At 49.4% G+C, this 17,650-nt stretch overlaps 1 protein-coding gene across 5 annotated transcripts in view; it reads right to left on the bottom strand.

Moving 5' to 3' along the window:
* Window positions 1-1,105: 1,105 nt before the first annotated feature.
* RALGDS (ral guanine nucleotide dissociation stimulator) overlaps window positions 1,106-17,650 on the bottom strand; it is a 91,296-nt gene continuing 74,751 nt past the window's right edge. For 4 of the 5 annotated variants that reach the window (XM_079961271.1, XM_079961268.1, XM_079961270.1 and 1 more), the window contains exons 7-19: window positions 17,417-17,632; window positions 16,505-16,608; window positions 15,635-15,719; window positions 12,277-12,354; window positions 11,327-11,413; window positions 10,055-10,087; window positions 9,418-9,539; window positions 8,090-8,185; window positions 6,401-6,605; window positions 6,004-6,090; window positions 5,636-5,881; window positions 4,956-5,070; window positions 1,106-4,309 (exon numbers count right to left, since the gene is read on the bottom strand). In XM_079961271.1, coding sequence (XP_079817397.1) covers window positions 4,134-4,309; window positions 4,956-5,070; window positions 5,636-5,881; window positions 6,004-6,090; window positions 6,401-6,605; window positions 8,090-8,185; window positions 9,418-9,539; window positions 10,055-10,087; window positions 11,327-11,413; window positions 12,277-12,354; window positions 15,635-15,719; window positions 16,505-16,608; window positions 17,417-17,632 — 1,650 coding nt within the window. In that variant the 3' untranslated portion in view covers window positions 1,106-4,133. The remainder of the gene's footprint in view (window positions 4,310-4,955; window positions 5,071-5,635; window positions 5,882-6,003; window positions 6,091-6,400; window positions 6,606-8,089; window positions 8,186-9,417; window positions 9,540-10,054; window positions 10,088-11,326; window positions 11,414-12,276; window positions 12,355-15,634; window positions 15,720-16,504; window positions 16,609-17,416; window positions 17,633-17,650) is intronic. The other variant, XM_079961269.1, reaches the window with a different exon arrangement.

Raw genomic sequence — 17,650 nt, 5'->3', positions numbered from 1 at the left:
GGTGCAGCGCGTCCTCCCGCTGTCCCCGGACCTGATCTGCAGGTGGGTGGCGGGGAGAAGAGCGCTTCTCCCCGCTGCCGGCCCCACAAGCGCCTGGGGGGGGGGGAATAAATTTTTTTTCTTTATTTCCCCCCCCAAAAACATGGTGCGTCCTATGGGCTGCGTGCTTCTCCCGGCCGCCAGCCCCGCAAGCTCCGGGGACAGCGGGGAGGCGCAGCGCGTCTTCCCGCTGTCCCCGGACCTGATCTGCAGGCGGGCGGCGGGGAGAAGAGCGCTTCTCCCCGCTGCCGGCCCCACAAGCACCGGGGGGGGGAATAATTTTTTTTCTTTATTTCCCCCCCAAAAAACATGGTGCGTCCTATGGGCCGGTGCGTCCTATGGGGCGAAAAATACGGTAAGTTCAGCCTCATTGAGGGGCAGTATTTCAGTATGAGTAGGAAAATGAGAGTACCCCTAAACATTTTTTAAAGAAAAAAAAAAGCACTGGTTATTTATAACCCTACAATAACATTCCAGTAGGAAACTATGAAAAATTATTTGTTTTCTTTATTTCATATTTCTTATTGTTGTTTTAACTTCAGGACAGTTGAAATTTTAAAAATATATGTATAGCCCAAAAGTTTCAATTTCTATGCAATGCAAGAGAAAGTAGCAGTTCCTTTTCTTGTTCTCCTGCTAATCAGTTTTATTGGATGACCCCTTCTGAATTAAGAATGTTACCAGAGGGGAGGAAAATAACACCTTTCTACCCCATGCAGTTTTTAAAAAACTAGCATGCCTCTCCCCACTCCATTAAATGAAGTGGTGCTTCCAGGTAAGAATTTATTGTGGGCTCAGCGTGGTTCATGCCACCCTCATCTGAACACCATCCTGGTTGTTTTCCTGTTCCCATGTTAAGTGCAGGGGGATGCAGGACAGCATTTTGTAGCGGACGTTGCGGAAAACTCACATGAGCATCAGTGAATGAACTTACGTACGTGGCAGGGAAGCACCCAAATCCCAGTTCTTAAAGCCTCTCCTGCTTTTCCAGTTCAATAGCATCCTTTCGGGGGGGGTGGGGTAATAATTGTTTGCTCACGGCACAAAGAAGCTGGGAACAACTTGGTCCTTTGCCTCAAAATCAGCATTTTTATTGAAAAAGGCTAATTGCATTGCTGTATACAATCACACCAGGTAGTGTGCTACTTCAAGGAAATTGGTACAAAATATACCTCATGTACAGTCACCAACATGGACCACACACTCACGTACACACACACACACACACACACACACACACCCTAGCAGCTGTGGACTCTGTTGTCACACTCCAATGAAAAGTAGGGAGAAGCAGCAGCTGTTAAGGAAAAAAGCTTCAGGAAGAAGTGTTTGTGCAGTGAGGAAGAACTGGGTGTGGGGAGGAAGTTTCTGGAAAAGGTACATGTATAAAAAGGATTTAGTGGAAGCCTAGCAGGGAAGCAGTGTCACAACTCCAGGCCTGAGACCTTTTTGTGTGTGCACATGGATTTTGTGGGTGAACATATCCAGGAAACCTGGTGCAGGTCTAGCAAAAAGTTCTGCACTGGCTGATCCACAGAGAGAGTCCTTGACAATGGCTGGCAACAAAGGCCACAGATCCCCATCCTCCCAGCCGGCAGCAAAAGGGGATGGAGACAAAAAAGGAAGCTACTCTGTTGCTTAAAGCCACCAAGAGCGAAAACGCAAGGAAGCCGCTGTTCTACAAAACGGATGGGGGAGTATCTTCCAGCGTTTGTCTAAACAAGAAGAAGTAAAACCTTATTTACAGGATCAACACCAGAAGCAGATTGGACAGAAAATGTGGGATAAAGATAAGACAGCCCACTGCTGCCCTCAAGGAGACTATCTGCTCCCTTCATAGGCAGAGCAAAGCCGATTGCCTTTCAGATAATGCTGTTTTGGTGTAGGGTGGGGGGGGGGTGTTTTAAAAGAATCTCAAAAACCCTGGGCTTATAAAAACAGGTCTGGCAACTGGAGAATTAACAGCCCTCTTTTCTATGAGACCCTGAGCAAGAAAGCAGATGACTTCTGAGGATTAGGTTAAGAGAAGCCCTCATAAGGCTAAGCCAAAAAGGTGCCCTTTAGCTGATGCTTGGCTCCCAACCTTCAGATGAATGGCACCACCTTAGATAGGCCAGCTCTAGAACCAGAAATTGCAAAGCCTGCACAGAGAAAGATCTTGCAGATTCTCAATTACTTACACCTCATCCACTCCCATGTTTCTAGCTGTGCTCATTGTGGTTCTTTTTAAAACAAACAACTTTCCCGTTAGTCGCTTGTACCAAGTGTATCACCAAGGCTGCTCCAATGGAAGTCCTGAGGTGTTGAGGACTCTAACTTAATCGCTTTTATGATTATGAGTGTGCTGTGGGTCTGTTTGCTCCCTCCAGTCCTATAACCACAGTGACACAGACAGACGCAAGCTCACACAGAGCGCAAAGGAGCCAGCAGAATTTTGGAGCATGGAGAGGATCTGCATGGCCTCTTTGTAGTGTTTAGTGAAAAGCTCGTGGCAATATTTTAGTGGTAAAGATAAAATCGGAAGCCATTTTCCCTTGCCATGTGGGGGAAGGGGCAGAGGTGGGTTGAGGGACACCTGCAGATAAAATAGGCAGTGGTCAGGAACGATGTGAGTTAAGAGTCCAGCAACTTTGGGGGGTGGGGAAGGCAAAGGTTCACCCTCCTTGTGCTAATGCACTTTTGACTCCACCCAAGAAACCCTGTCTGAAATGTCCTGTAAGTTTCAACAAAGGAGTATGTAGCATATTCCCCCATTCATACACTCAAAAGGTCTCACAGAATTCAAAAACATAAAACTGACCACGCTAACGGATATTTAAACAGTGTTAGTAAAATGTACAAATCCAACCAGTCTATTTACACAAGCAATAAATATTGGGAGTGGGGTGGGGTGGAACATTAGTAAATTCATTTTGAGATTCTCTTTACAAAAAAAAAAAATCTGATCACATCAGACAATAGTCCACAGACCCTACTTCACTGTCAAAGGTTCTTAGTCCATTAAAACACACACAAGAAAAAAACTGGAGTGGCACTTCCCAAGAGGGAGGGGGCAGTTTCCTTGCAAACCTTTAGAGCAAATCACTTAGCCCTCCTCCCACCTCATCCTTCTCTCCACCCAAGGTCCTTATTTACAGTGTGTTTTGTACAGAAACCAACTTCCTTCAACTCCTGCCTCTGTTGGCCAGCGGAGGCGTTTTGTCATAGAAACACGCTTGCCATTTTTGATCTTTGGTGGAGGCTCTTAATAGAAAGGGGAGGGGGAAGGAGTTTGGAAAAGTTCAAAAAAGTCTTGAGTGGGTTGACCCTATTCTGGCACAGGATCCACCTTCGCTGGTGGCCTTAAATCCACACGAGGAATCCACAGGGCCCTCCATGTGGACAGGCAGCGGTGGGGGAAAGTTTCAGACTCCTGCTGAGGACAAAAAAGTGCATTTCTGGACCAATTCCAGGCAGTGAGTTCGCTTGACCAAGACAACCAAGAAGGAACTGTATCCAGGAGCATGGAAGATGAAGACAGTCATTGCCCCACACATGGGCTCACCCCAATCTCCTGAACTCCCAGTCCCCAGCCTCTGCTCGGGTGCATCTTAGCAGAGAACAGAGAAAGCAAGACCCCCTTAGCAGCACCACGCTGATCGGTGTAGACACCTAAGGCAGGCTACGGCTTCAGGCAGCCACATAAGCTTGGCTTGCACCATGGAAAGGTGTTTTGTTTTTTTAAATGGAAAATAAAAATGTCCTCCTCCTCGTTGTTGTTTTTAAAAAAGACGAGATGCAGACCTGATTTAAAGGCAAGGGCCAGCTGCTGCCAATGCAGAGAGAGAGAAAGCGCGAAGAGCAACGTGCAGGAGCGGCGTTGCTGCTAAGGGATCCCGCTTCCAATTTCCAGGGTTTCGGCTGGGGCACCTCCTTGGCAAGATGGAGAAAAGGGTCAAGGCTGCCGGGCTGGGGAGATCAATCAAATCATCTCTCACACACCTGCCCCCAACCCCATGGCGTTTAAGACAGACTGGTAGCCAAGAATGGAACAGCACTGAGTTGGTGAGGGGGCAAAGCCCATGGGTGGGGCAGGCGACCCTCTGCCCCAGGGGTTAGAAGATGCCTTTGGCAATTTTGAGGCCTTTCTGCTTCATCCGTGGCAGCGTGGAGCTCGATCCATGCTTGATCTTGACGGCCTTGGAGAAGCCTCTCTTCTTGAGCACAAAGTCGTAGTTGGCAGCAGAGTTCATGGCGTAGAAGACATTGGCGTTGTCCGGGATTTTCAGTTCTAGGGGGACAAGGGGGGGGGGCAGGAGAGAAGGAGTCAGGTTCAAGGACTGGGCTTTTAAGGAGATGCTACAGAGAGGGGACACGGGTGGTGCTATGGGTTAAACCACAGAGCCAGGACTTGCTGATCAAAAGGTCGGCGGTTTGAATCCCTGCAACGGGGTGAGTTCCCGTTGCTCGGTCCCTGCTCCTGCCAACCTAGCAGTTCGAAAGCACATCGAAGTGCAAGTAGATAAATAGATAGCGCTCCAATGGGAAGGTAAATGGCGTTTCCATGCGCTGCTCTGGTTCGCCAGAAGCGGCTTAGTCATGCTGGCCTCATGACCCGGAAGCTGAACGCCGGCTCCCTCAGCCAAAAAAGCGAGATGAGGGCCACAACCCCAGAGTCAGCCACAACTGAACCTAATGGTCGGGGGTCCCTTTACCTTTACGGAGAGGGGAACAGCTCCAACTCCCACCAGTCCCAGCCAGCATGGCCAATGGTCAGCATGGCCAACCCAAATTGGAAGCTATGAGCAGGATTCTTAACTGCAGCAGCACTTCTCCTGACTTGCGATTCCCAGCAACTGGCATTCAGAGGCCCACTGCCTCTGACAGTGGAAGGAAAACATAGCCGTAATTGTGGCTAAGTAACCACGGCACCTCACCTCTCTCTTCTGAGATGATCTGAATGAGCTCATAGTCCTCCGGCCGGTCCCCATCCAGATTGTGTTTGGCCATGGCTTTACGGATCACAACCGGGGTCTTGTCCTGGCTGGTTACCTGGAAAATATTAATGTAAAAACATAAACCCACATTTAGGCAAGCACCTACTCTTGAATGCAGAAGGCCCCAGGGTTCACTTGCCCATGGCACCTCCAAGAAGGGCTTGGAGGTAACCTTCCTTGAAACTCTAGACAGCTACTGCCTGTTAGTGTTGACAGTACTGAGCTAAATGGGCACATGGTCTGACTCGGTATAAGGCAGCTTCCTACGTTCATCAGGAGCATCTAGAGTTCAGTGAGCAGAGGATCTGCTTTGCATGCAGAAGGTCCCAGTTCAATCCCTGGCATCCCCTGGTAGGGCTGAGATAGGACTCCCTGCCTGAAATCCTGGAGAGCCTCTGCCAGTCAGTGTAGGAAGTACAAAGGCAGATGAGCCGATGGTCTGACTTGGTTTAAAGCAGCTTCCTATGGACTAGCACAGAACATTTGGTGAACGGATATCCTAGGCTATCTTTACATTTGCACCCAAAAGGCTTCCCAAAAAAACCCTCTGGATTTCTAACTGCACCCAACTACCCACCTCACAGAAAAACAAAGACCCCTCCTCATCAAAAGACCCTCACCAGAATGCTCTTATACATGTTTCCATTCTCCACGGCCAAGCTGACCCGGATGATGCAACAGTCGTCAATTTGCTGGTTATAGAGGGGCAAGGAGAGAGAGGAGTAGCTGGAGATGCCTGAGACAGAGCGCTTGTGGGTGCGAGAGGCCGTCACTGGCGTAGAAGAGACAGAGGAGGAGGAGGCGCTGCTCGAACTCGAGCCGATTCCCGAGGTGTCCAGGGAGGAAAGCGAGGTGGATTCCCAGAACTGCGGAGGGAGGAGACAAAGAGGGGAGGGGAGAGAATTAAAGGGCTTTATTTAAGCCTCCTGCAGCACAGCGGGTGTTTCCTTTTCTGCCTCCCCAGGTATTCCTTATTGAGAAAAATCACCTTTCTACTACAGGCAGTGCTCAGGGGCACCCCCTCCTGGCCAGAAGCGGAGTTGAACGTCTGGGCGTCCAGGGCGGGAAGGTAACACTAATGGGGCGGGATAAATTACATTTCAGAAACATGCGGCGCCTCGCAAGACACAGGCCCCTCCCACCTCGAGCGCAGGAGGGGGAGGGGCTCATATCAGCTCTGCCCACCCGCCCCACCCACCGCCAACAGCCTCTGAAGCCTGCTCCCTACAGGCGTTTGCCTTGGGACAGAAGGATTTCCAGGCCTGCCCGTTCCAAACCTGCCCCCTGCCCCCAAAGGGAAAGCAGGCCTCTCCCCCGACAATGGGACGCACCTGCCACCTGCCCCCCTGGGCGCAAGCGGGGCCTAGTGGGACTCTGTCTTGTACCTTCTTCTCTTGACCCTCGGGAGAGTCGGGGATGAAGCTGATGTTGATCTCCTCCACGTCGGAGCTGCTGGAACCGGCCGATGTGACACTGACAGAGTCAGCCATGTCCCCACTGCACAGGTAGGGGCCGCACTTCAGCTGGTCAAAGGACTTGGAGTGAGAGCTGCCACTGGCACAGGAAGATTCAGTGCTGGGGGCCTGCCGGCTGGGAAAAACAAGGGAAGCAAATAAGCACCTTTCGGGAAGGGGCCCAGGTGACTCAAGGGTAGGCAGAAGGCCCCAGGTTCATTCCCCAGTGACATCTACGCTCCCTGCCTCAATCCCTGGAGAGCTGCTGCCCATCAGTGTAGACAGTATTGTGCAAGATAGGAACATTCTAAGCCAGGCCAGTAGTCTATTAAAATGAGGCTTCAGTTCAGAACCATGAGGACTAGGATCTTACATTGTTTTTAAAGGAAGAGCTTTAGCATGCAGAACATTGCAAGCAGAAAATTGCATGCTCAATCACCAGCATCTCCAGATAGGCTTGGCAGAGACTGCTGCCAGTCAGTGTAGATAATATTGGCTAGAGCCATGGTGATGTAGTGGTCGGAGTGTTGGACAAGGACCCGGGAGACCAAGGTTTATATTCCCCCTTCAGAAGGTCCCAGGTTCAATCCGTACTGGCCTTGGGCTTAAAATAAAACAAGGATACTCAAGCCAGTAGGATGTTAATTAAAACTGCATTAACTAGCCTTGGGTTCCCAGATGTGGTTGGACTGCAACTCCCATCATCCATGACCAAGCTGGCTGGGGATGATGGGCGTTGTAGTCCAACAATGCCTGACAACCCACTGTTACAAGTAACCCCTCTAAGCTAGCCCATTCCCAAAGTTGGAGGAAAAATTCAACTCCAGTCTAGTTGGCTTCTGGAAGGGGCCAAGGTGCATTCTTGGCTTGTGCCTCATGCAGCAAAAGAGAGAGAGAGAGAGAGAGAGAGAGAGAGAGAGAGAGAGAGAGAGAGACTTCTGCTAGCCTCAGTATAAAGGCAGCTTCTTCCTGTCCACTGGGCACCTCCTGCCCCTGAACAGTGCCAGATGGTCATTATTGGAATGTCTATGCCTGAGTTTAGATTTTTATTTTCCTCTTCCTTCCTTGTCCCTTTTTCCTTATGTATTGTGGAGAGTTGTTGTGGGTTTTTTTTTTTTAAAAAAAAAAGATTGTAAACCTGTGGGCAGGCACTGTCTTGTTTTCATTGTATTATAAGCCGCTCCGGGAGCCATGTCGGCTGAAGAGCAGGGTACGAGTGTTCTAAATACAGTCATACCTCGGGTTACAGATGCTTCGGGTTATGCGATTTCGGGTTAAGCGCTGCGCCGAACCCGGAAGTACTGCAACAGGTTGCTTCCAGGTTTCGGCGCCTGCGCAGAAGTGCTAAATTGCAGAAGCGCCAAATCGTGACCCGCGCTTGCACAGATGTGCCGCTGCGGGTTGCAAACACTGAGGGTTGCGAATGTGCTTCCCGCACGAATCACGTTCGCAACCCGAGCATCCACTGTAAATACATAAATAATAAACAATTTCTGCAGCCAGGGTGTCTCTCAAAGCTGTTCTCTAGCCCCAACTTGTTTTAAGCTGGCTCTTAAAATGAGGGCTCAGAGATGCCCCTGGAGCAACACTGCACTTTGGGATCGATCCACAAGGACTCACTCGCTCCAGCGCTTGATGATCCCGGTGTTTTTCTTCGCCTTCAGGGTGTTACTGGCTGACTCCGACAGGGGCTCAATCTCACAGGAGAGGCCGTAGCTGGAAGGAATGGGGAAGAAAGGACACTGGTTGGTGTTTGCATCGACTCAGTCTCTTGCCTCAAGAGCTGTTCTCTTCACCCTCCTGCAGGATGGGGGAGACTTCAGGCTCAGGGGTTCCAGAGTGGCCTCCCAGGCTTCTCTGTCCGGCCCTCCAGACTCTTCCTGGGCTCTGCCCTCCCATTCACAGGCCACACCCTTTCACCAGCCCTGCTCTTGGAAAGGGGGCAATGCCTCTTAACTGCCTACATGGAGAAGTGGGCATAGCCTACAGTGTAAAAGGTGAGAGTGGTACCTGTTGCTCCACTCACTTTCACCTCTGGCCTTGCCCACCACTGACCTGCTATCCCTGGGAGGTTGATAATGATCATACACAACACTTGACTGGAAAAGGTTCCTCACCCCTACCCTAAAGGTAGAGGGACCCCTGACCATTAGGTCCAGTCATGACCGACTCTGGGGTTGCGGCGCTCATCTTGATTTATTGGCCAAGGTAGCCGGTGTACAGCTTCCGGGTCATGTGGCCAGCAGGACTAAGCCGCTTCTGACGAACCAGAGCAGCGCACGGAGACACCGTTTACCTTCCCGCCGGAGTGGTACCTATTTGTCTACTCGCACTTTGACATGCTTTCGAACTGCTAGGTTGGCAGGAGCAGGGACAGAGCAACGGGAGCTCAGCCCATCGCGGGGATTCGAACCGCCGACCTTCTAAGTCCTAGGCTCTGTGGTTTAATCCACAGTGCCATCCGCGTCCCTCACCCCTACCCTACCTGATACGTAATCCTTTTTTTAAAAAAGGACGAGTTTCTGGTCCTCAAGAGGAACAGCGATGAAGCTGTAAATGGAGCCTCCTATCGAAAGCACCCCAACTAAGCAGGATGTAAGAAGAGACTGGTGCTGGATCAGGCCAAACAGTGGCCTCAATGTGAAGTCACAGTACAGGAACTGAGCACAACGGCCACTCTCCCCACTTGTGATTTGCGGTAACTGGTATTACCTCTGACAGTGGAGGTAGGGCACAAGAGTCCTGCTGGATCAGGGCCAATGGCCTATCTAGTCCAACATCCCATTCTCACAGTGGCCAATCAGATGCCCCAATGGGAAGCCTGCAAGCAGGACGTAAGCACAAGAGCCCTCTCCCCACCTGTGATCTTTAGTGTTCAGCAAAGGTACTTGCTTGGACTGGGCCACGTGATTTAATATTTGAGATGAGGGGGGAAGGAGAGGGCTCACCTCTCTGCCTCACTGAGCCGCTCGATGCTATGGAACCAGACCACAAAGCGATCTTCCTGTGTGAAGTTGTAGTTGTTGCAGGCTGACTGAAGCAGTTTGATCTGGGCGATGACTTCAAACTCCTGCAGGTGGAGAGTGGGGGTGGAGGAAAGCAGAGTTAAGCTTGGCTCTCCATACACTTCCTTGCTAGCCCAGAAATATCATTGTAAGGGTTCCTACGGCACCCTTCCCTGACCTACAGCCTTCCAGAGTTTCTGGACTACAACTCCTATCAGCCCTGACTGATAAGTCACAAAGCGTATAAAAAGTATTAATGAAACAGGGCAGAGTGCTGTTGTTTAGGGTGCCTGCCAGCCACTTTCCCATCATACTCCATTCCATCCCCCAGCCAGCCATGCCCTCCTCCCAGTATACTCCATTCCATCCCCCCCCCCACCTCCAATTTCTGGTTCCCCAACCCCATTGAGCTATAGAGAAATTCTATGGCCATTGTACGCTCAGTGCTTGGAAGCCTCAGTTTGGTATGCTGGTTTTATTCTCTTGTTTACGGCTGCTGCACTTTATTGAGAATTTAAAGCCACCTATAAAATGTTTGCTATTCATTATAAAGATGGTTAAAAACAACAACAGTTCTCACCTTCCTCCTTTTCTCAAAGTTGATCAGGCCAGCCTGAACGAAAAGAAAAGCAGGTCGTTAAAACCCAGCGACTGCCCCACCCCCGTCCCCAGCTGCCCACCGGTTCAATTTCTGAGTATCCAAAATGTGAGAAAGCTTTAAGAATAGGTCAATTTGCAGCAGAAACAACAGATTCAAGGACCTAATCAGAAAACTGTACTTTTCTGCAACCATCATTGGAGTGTTGCTTTTTAGAAGGGAGAGTGGAGTGCGTTCTAAGCATGATATGATTCGTAAAAAAGGATTATGAAATGAACCTGGAGATGCCCGGGATTTGAACCCAGAACCTTTTGCATGCAAAGCAGATGCCCTACCAATGAGCCTCAAGCCTTTGCTGTACTATGTTTAACAGGGGTGAGGAACCTATGGCCCTCCAAATGTTGCTGGAGTCCCATCAGGCCCAGGCAGAATTGTGTAATGGTCAGAAATGAGGGAAAAAACCACAAGACTCATTTCTCAACGGCACTTGCATTTCAGATTTTCAACTGTACGCCCTTCATGAGCAGGGACCGTTCTCGTTTTGGCAATGCTGTTTAGGCTTGCAGTTGAAATGGTTTCCCAATAACAAAAAAATGCATTTAGGCACCCCTTTAAAAGCTGTAAAAGGTAAAGGTAAAGGTACCCCTGCCCGTACGGGCCAGTCTTGACAGACTCTGGGGTTGTGCGCCCATCTCACTTAAGAGGCCAGGGGCCAGCGCTGTCCGGAGACACTTCCGGGTCACGTGGCCAGCGTGACATCGCTGCTCTGGCCAGAGCCAGAGCCAGAGCCAGAGCCAGAGCCGCACACGGAAACGCCGTTTACCTTCCCGCTGGTAAGCGGTCCCTATTTATCTACTTGCACCCGGAGGTGCTTTCGAACTGCTAGGTTGGCAGGCGCTGGGACCGAGCAGCGGGAGCGCACCCCGCCGCAGGGATTCGAACCGCCGACCTTTCGATCGGCAAGCCCTAGGCGCTGAGGCTTTAACCCACAGCGCCACCTGCGTCCCCCTTTAAAAGCTGTAGGAAGCAACAAATGTCCACCAGGGGGCAGTGTGACTACAGGTAAAAAGATCTGCTCATGTGAGAGTCTTGGGGAGACCTTATAAGGTTCCATCATGGAAACATTATGCAGTGGTGTGCCATTTCTTTACAGGAAAAAAATGAGCGCAACAGGGAATGTGGCAAAGGAAAGATTAGTTTGCTTGAAAGAGGGAGCGGGGGGGGGGGGGGGCAGGAAGGCTTGGTGATACTTACATCCACATAGTCCTTCATGGCTGTGTCCAGCATCACTAAGTCAGTGAGGAAGGTGCCCAGGTAAGGGATGGTGCCTTGCATCACGCCCTGTAACAGGAGCCGAGGGGTTAAGATCATTGAGAGAGCCACCGTGTCCAGAGAGGCCCAACATGGGAGTTGGTTAAAAAATGAGAGATAAGGAAGCTTTGCCCCCTCTGGACTTCAACTCCCTATGTTTCTGGGTCATTGGCCCTGCTTGTAGGGGCTGATGGGAAATGTAGTTCAGCCACATCTGGAGGGCCAAAGCTTCCCCGCCTGTAATAAACAGGATTTCCACCACCATACATCAGGACCAAAGGTTCCACAAAATATGGAGTGCACCAAGGTCCCCCGGGCTTGATTTAGGAAGAGGTATTCCCTCTACTCTCATTATAGGGGCAGCCTTCCATCTTTTGCTAGCAGAAAGGAATGCTGCAACTTAGATCAGCAGGCCTCTAGCCCTCCAGACATTGCTGGACTACAACTCCCATCACCCCTGATTATTGGCCAGGGCTAGCAGCAAGGGCTGATGGGAGTTTGAGTCCAGGAGGGCCACAGAGGTTCCTAACCCCTGGCTTAAAAGGATTAAGCGAAAAGGTGAAATGAAAAACCTATTTCTCTAACCAAGAATCTGAAAGTCTGCTGATATCTCCAAATAGCCCAGACTAATGAATCTGGCTTGGTATTTCTTTACTGCATTTATATCCCATCTTTCCTCCAAGGAGCTCAAGGTGGCATACATAGTTCTCTTCCCTGTTCTACCCACACAACAACCCTGTGAGGTGGCTTAGGCTGGCCTGAGGCTACACAGTGAGATTCCAGTGAGGATCTGAATCCTGACCTCCCAAGTCCTAGTCTGGCATTCTAACCACTACACCACACAACCTCTCTGGTAGAAAGCAGTGTCCTATAAAACACCATATTTGACTCACCATTTCCCGCTGCTGCTGCTGCCGTTTCTGAGCCCTCTTTGGGTTAATCTCTAGGGTGGCGAACTTGGAGGTCCCCTCCTGCATTGCCAAGGAAAGAGAGACAGGGAAACATTAATATGAGAGTCTGGGTGTACAGCTTTCTTTCGAGATGACTGCAGTAATCATCAATAAACCAGAGTGGCAGGAGGACCAAAGTTCAGTCCCTGGTGGCATCTCCAGGTAGCCCTGGAAAAGACCATGCCCCCCCTGCCTGAAACCCTGGAGAACTGCTGCCAGTCAGTGTAGACAATAGTGAGCAAGATGGCTCTGTATAATGAGGATCTGACTCAGTAGAAGACAGCTTCTTATTTATTTCAACCTCTTATTCAGGACCACAAGGACTAGAAACTTAGTTCATTTTTAGGGGAAGGGCCATACCTCAGTGCTACAGCACACGCTGTGGGTGCATTAGGTTCAATCCCCAATGGTATCTCCAGGTAGGGCTAGTGCGGCCCAATGCACAGCCAAGGGCCACAGGTGGACCTCAAAACCTTTTCTGGAAGCCCTTGGCAACATTTAACACTCCCCCCCAAAAAGAACTCCTTGCACTGCCTTCCCAAAGCCGGGTAAGCAAGGTGCTGGTTTGGAGAAGGCAGCACAAGGGCTCGGGGCATCAAATTTTGGCCTGGGTGCCCCCATGTCAAAATAGTATTGCCACCCACCCAGTATGAAAAGTTGGACAGCCCTGGTAGAAAGGTTTCCTGCTTTAACCCCTGGGGAGCTGCTGACAGTCAGCGTAGGAAATACTGAGCTTGATAAATCAACGGTCTGACTCACAACCAGTATCAGGCAGCCTCCTATATTTCCTATGCAACAGTTTTTATATGCGCAATTGTATTGTTCATGCACATTTAAAGTAGATTAAAGTGTTTGCAAGCTTGAAGAATCAGGCTTTCTGCAGTTAGGGAAGTGATGGGGAAACGCTTTGAAAAATGTGGACGACTGATTAAAGGGGGTAGGACTAGATGACCCTTTAAGCTCTAAAATTCTATGATTCTAAGATGCGTAGTCGCACAGTGCAAGCAGATTAATGCTCACTTTCGTGTAAGCACACCACCATTAAATCAGAGCAAATGATCAGTAGAGGCCAGATTATGATCTACGCTCTACAGCAACTCTGTGCAAGAAAAGCCTGGATCAACTGCAGGAATAATGGAATCATGGAAGCAGGAGAGCATTTAAAAACTGACTACAAGGTGGGGTGTCACCCAGTCTCCGGGTCGCAAACCCCGCCCATCGCTTAGGTGGATGAGCAGTAATTCTGGGAAAGCTTTGATTGCAGTCTCCCTCTGGGATGACTCAATCAGTAGAGAACCAGATGATAACTCTTAATCTCAGGATCATGGGTATGAGCTGCACATTGCACAAAAGATTCCTGCATTGCCGGGGGTTGGACTAGATGACCCTCGTGGTCCCTCCCAACTTTACGATTCTATGGTTTTCTCCTCCCTGGTACTTATCTCTCACCCTCATCATCCTCACAAGGGGACTCCGTAGCAGCTGAGCCCAGGAGGTGCCCAAGCCAAGCAGTGAAGAACTTAAAAATAGCTGTCTCTGCCCGGTTTGCTGGAACAGCATTAGAGGAGGCACGACCCATTCCCTAGCAGAAGAAGGGGATGGGAAGATCTCTCTCTGGGTTTACAGTAGATCAACAAAAGGTTTCTGGTTCTCAGGTCACTTCCAGACATCCTGTTTCTTAAGCCTTCATCCTGATTTGTTCGCACCAAGTTATTGTGAGTTTTAAAGATAACTGTTTTGCTGAGCATTATGCCGGGGAGTTAAAAGCCACCCATTATTTACTGAGAGTTATTCCTTGAGGCTTGCCCAAGGTCACACTCAGGTTGCTTCGTGACTGAGTGGGGAGAATTTGAAGCCTGGTCTCCCAGGTCCTTGTCTGAGACACTCAGATATCTTTGCTAATCTTTTTATACAACTGTCTTTTTATCTGATAACTTTGCTAATCTACTTCAAACAACCCAGGGATTTCTCCCAAGAAATCCTCATCTACCTTGTGACCAGTGGCACGGAAGGAGGGGGGGGGTACGGTGGGTGTGGGCTGCCCTGGGTGTCATCACTGGGTGTGTGTGTGTGACAAAATGGCAAAAATATGAGTTTTTAAAATAAATAAATAAAAATTGGGCTCACGAAACCTTTTGGTTCAGTCAACAAACGCAACTAAATGCGGCTGGCACTGGGCGCCACACTGTGGGGGCCTGCAGCGTGCTCAAGCCATGCATCTCTCCTGGGAGTGACGTGGTGGCTTGGGCGCCTGCAGGCTCTGTGCTGCCTGAAACGGTAGTGTGGGGCTCGCGTCTGCCCACCGCCTCTCCCCAGCTGCCCTACAGCTGAGGGGGAGGCAGCGGACAGTCTTTGTGCAGTGCGCCCTGCCCTGGCTCGCCCCGCCCCCCAGGTGCAGGGTGTGTGTGCCACCCTGGACACCCGAGCGGCTAGTTACGCCATTGCTTGTGACCTATCTCCAAGCTGGCCAGAGAGAGAGGAGAAATGACACAACCACTCCACTTTCACGGAGGATAAATGTGGTGATTTTCGGCTTACCTCTTTAGAAAAACCCTTTCAGATCCTCTAAGAGACAACTTTGCTGTGTCTTTGCAGAATCCAGCTGCTTTGTATTTAATCCATTAATTAGTGGAGGAAAAACCCCTGACGAGTGGTTGCCAGACTAAAACATCTCCAAAGGTGAGGACAGGAGTAATGGAAAGAGGGTGGGAGTCTCACTTTGCAACTTCCATGACAACAGATGTATAAAGCAAACAGCCAAATGCCAACAGCACAGACACTGACCAATCAGTGCTGCACATAGGAGGATTTTAGGGTGAAGCTGTAGACATCATTTCTTGCCCACCCCCAGCAAAGAAAAGCATATTCCAAATCAATGCCTGTCACCCAATAAAATTTTCACCCCAAACTTCACCCCAAAACAGGTAACAGATCTCATCAATCAGTCACTTCACAATATTCCTGCCCAGGACAAATGAAAGAAAGCTTTCAGGCATCAGTGGGACCAAACCGATCAAGCACATGTGTCTTGCAGATTTCTTTACTTTTTATTATTAGCAGGTACAGTGGTACCTTGGGTTAAGACCTTAATTCGTTCTGGAGGTCTGTTCTTAACCTGAAACTGTGCTTAACCTGAGGCACCACTTTAGCTAATGGGGCCTTCCGCTGCCGCCACACGATTTCTGTTCTCATCCTGAGGTAAAGTTCTTAACCTGAGGTACTATTTCTGGGTTAGTGGAGTCTGTAACCTGAAGCGTCTGTAACCAGAGGTACCAATGTATTTTAAAAGCAGGCATCTTACCTTAATGAGAAGCTCCCGACTCAAGGAATGGTTGTTCTCGTCTGAGAAGATTTCTGACAGCTCATGGAAAGTGCGGAAGCTTTCTCTGTCAAGAGGGAACAAGGGTATCACTAAAACAAGGTACTTCTGCTTTCAACAAGTCTTCTAAACTGGAGATTTCTATCCCACTTGGTATCTATATTGGTTTCGAAAACATTTTTACATATGCCATTGCTTTAACTGTATTTTATACACGTAATATTTTAAATCACTTTTACATAACACAATACTGCATTGCAGCGGGTTGGTATAGATGACCCTTGGGATCCCTTCCAACTCCACAATTTCACAAGTCCATGATTGCTCTAGTCAATTACAGGAAGGGCCAGAGCTCAGTTACAGAGCACCTGTTCTGCATGCAGAAAGTCCCAGGTTCAACCCCCAGTGACATCTCCAGATAGGGCTGGGAAAGAACCCTAATGCGACATGCCAGAGAGCTGCTGCCAGTCAGTGTAGACAACACTGAACTAGATGGATCTATGTTCCAACTCAGTATCAGACAGCTTCCTACATTTCCTATGTAACTGTTTTTTATAGACACCACCATATTGTGGATTTGCTTCAAGATGCTTCACAGGAAGCACTTCGATATGCATGCATTTCAGAAATCCTTACAACAGCCATCACACTGTGCAGCAAGCTGATGCTATTATCCCTTTGCTGCAGGTATGAGTTTGAAAAAACAGTTGCCTTGCCTGCAACCGCTCAGTGAATGTGTAGCAGAGGCAAGATCTGAGATGGAAGACTTGGTGGTGCTGACACCCAAGAGGGATTTGCATTGCAAGCACTTTCTCCCCCTGCACCCAAATTCTTCCTTCATACCCTACTCACCGGGAGACCTCATCCCATGTCTTCTTCAACCTGTGAACAGCGTTGCATTGCAGGGCAGAGAGAATGGCCCGGAGGGAAGAGAAATTCTTTAGGATCCGGCATTCCTGGAGGAGCACAAGGAAAAATAGTGGGCATTAGAAGGAGCTAGAAAGAGGAGATACACACGCAGAGTTTTAAAAAAACCACCTTATTGTGGGTTAAGGGTTAGGCAGTTGTTTCCTGGATCCTCTGCCCAGCATTTGAACTGCTATCTTAATTTCCTGGAATGGATTAAGTTCTGTGGCATATACATATGTGGGGGGGGGGGCGGAGAGAGAGAGAAAGAGAAAGAGAGAGATTTGCATTCAGGTGACCCAAATATTGCAGCCAAAAGGAAATGCAAATTAAAACTCCCCGGTTACAGGTAAGCAACAAACTAAAAACTTGTTGCCTATGTTGAGTTTTGCTCCACTTAACAGCAGCGTTGGTAGCGAAGAACGTAAAAATGTAAGAAGAGCCTTCTGGATGAGACCACTGGTCCAGCATCCTGTTCTCACACTGGCCAACTAGGTACCCTGTTGAGAAGCCTAAAAGCAGGACTTGCTTGTGATCCCCAGCAACTGGAGTTCAGAGGCATCCTGCCTCTTGGCAGTGGAAGCAGAGCATAGCCATTGTGGCTAGTAGCTGTTGGTAGCCCTTCTCCTCCACGAATCAGCCTAATCCTCTTTTAAAGCCACCCATGTTGGTGGCAGTCTTCTGTGGTGAGGACTAGAAACTTGATTGAAAAGAAACAGCCCCCCAAAAAACAACAACAACCACCACCCATGTTCTTGAAATGCCCCATTCCAAAACATACTTTGGATTGAGTCCCATCTCAAACCACAATACTATTTATTTATTTTTTTTGGAGGGGTCTACAGCCAAGCAACCTACCCGAGCTACTTGAATCCAGTGGTCCACCACCTTGGCTCTTTGCTGTGGCTTCAGGGCCCGGTCCCCAAGGCAAGTTGAAATGATGCAGTTGGTGACACGGTTAAACTGGGACACGGTCGCCCGGATGGTGGGGGCCAAGTGCTCCTTGCCTTTCTTGTCCCGCTGGGACCAGATGCAGCCAAGGCAGTGATAGGGAACCACCTTTTTGAAAAGCTCCTGCAACAGAGAGGCATT

This window comes from Podarcis cretensis (genome assembly GCF_951804945.1).
Source record: "Podarcis cretensis genome assembly, chromosome: Z".
Taxonomy (NCBI): Eukaryota; Metazoa; Chordata; class Lepidosauria; order Squamata; family Lacertidae; genus Podarcis; species Podarcis cretensis.
This window is presented reverse-complemented; position numbering and strand designations above follow the sequence as displayed.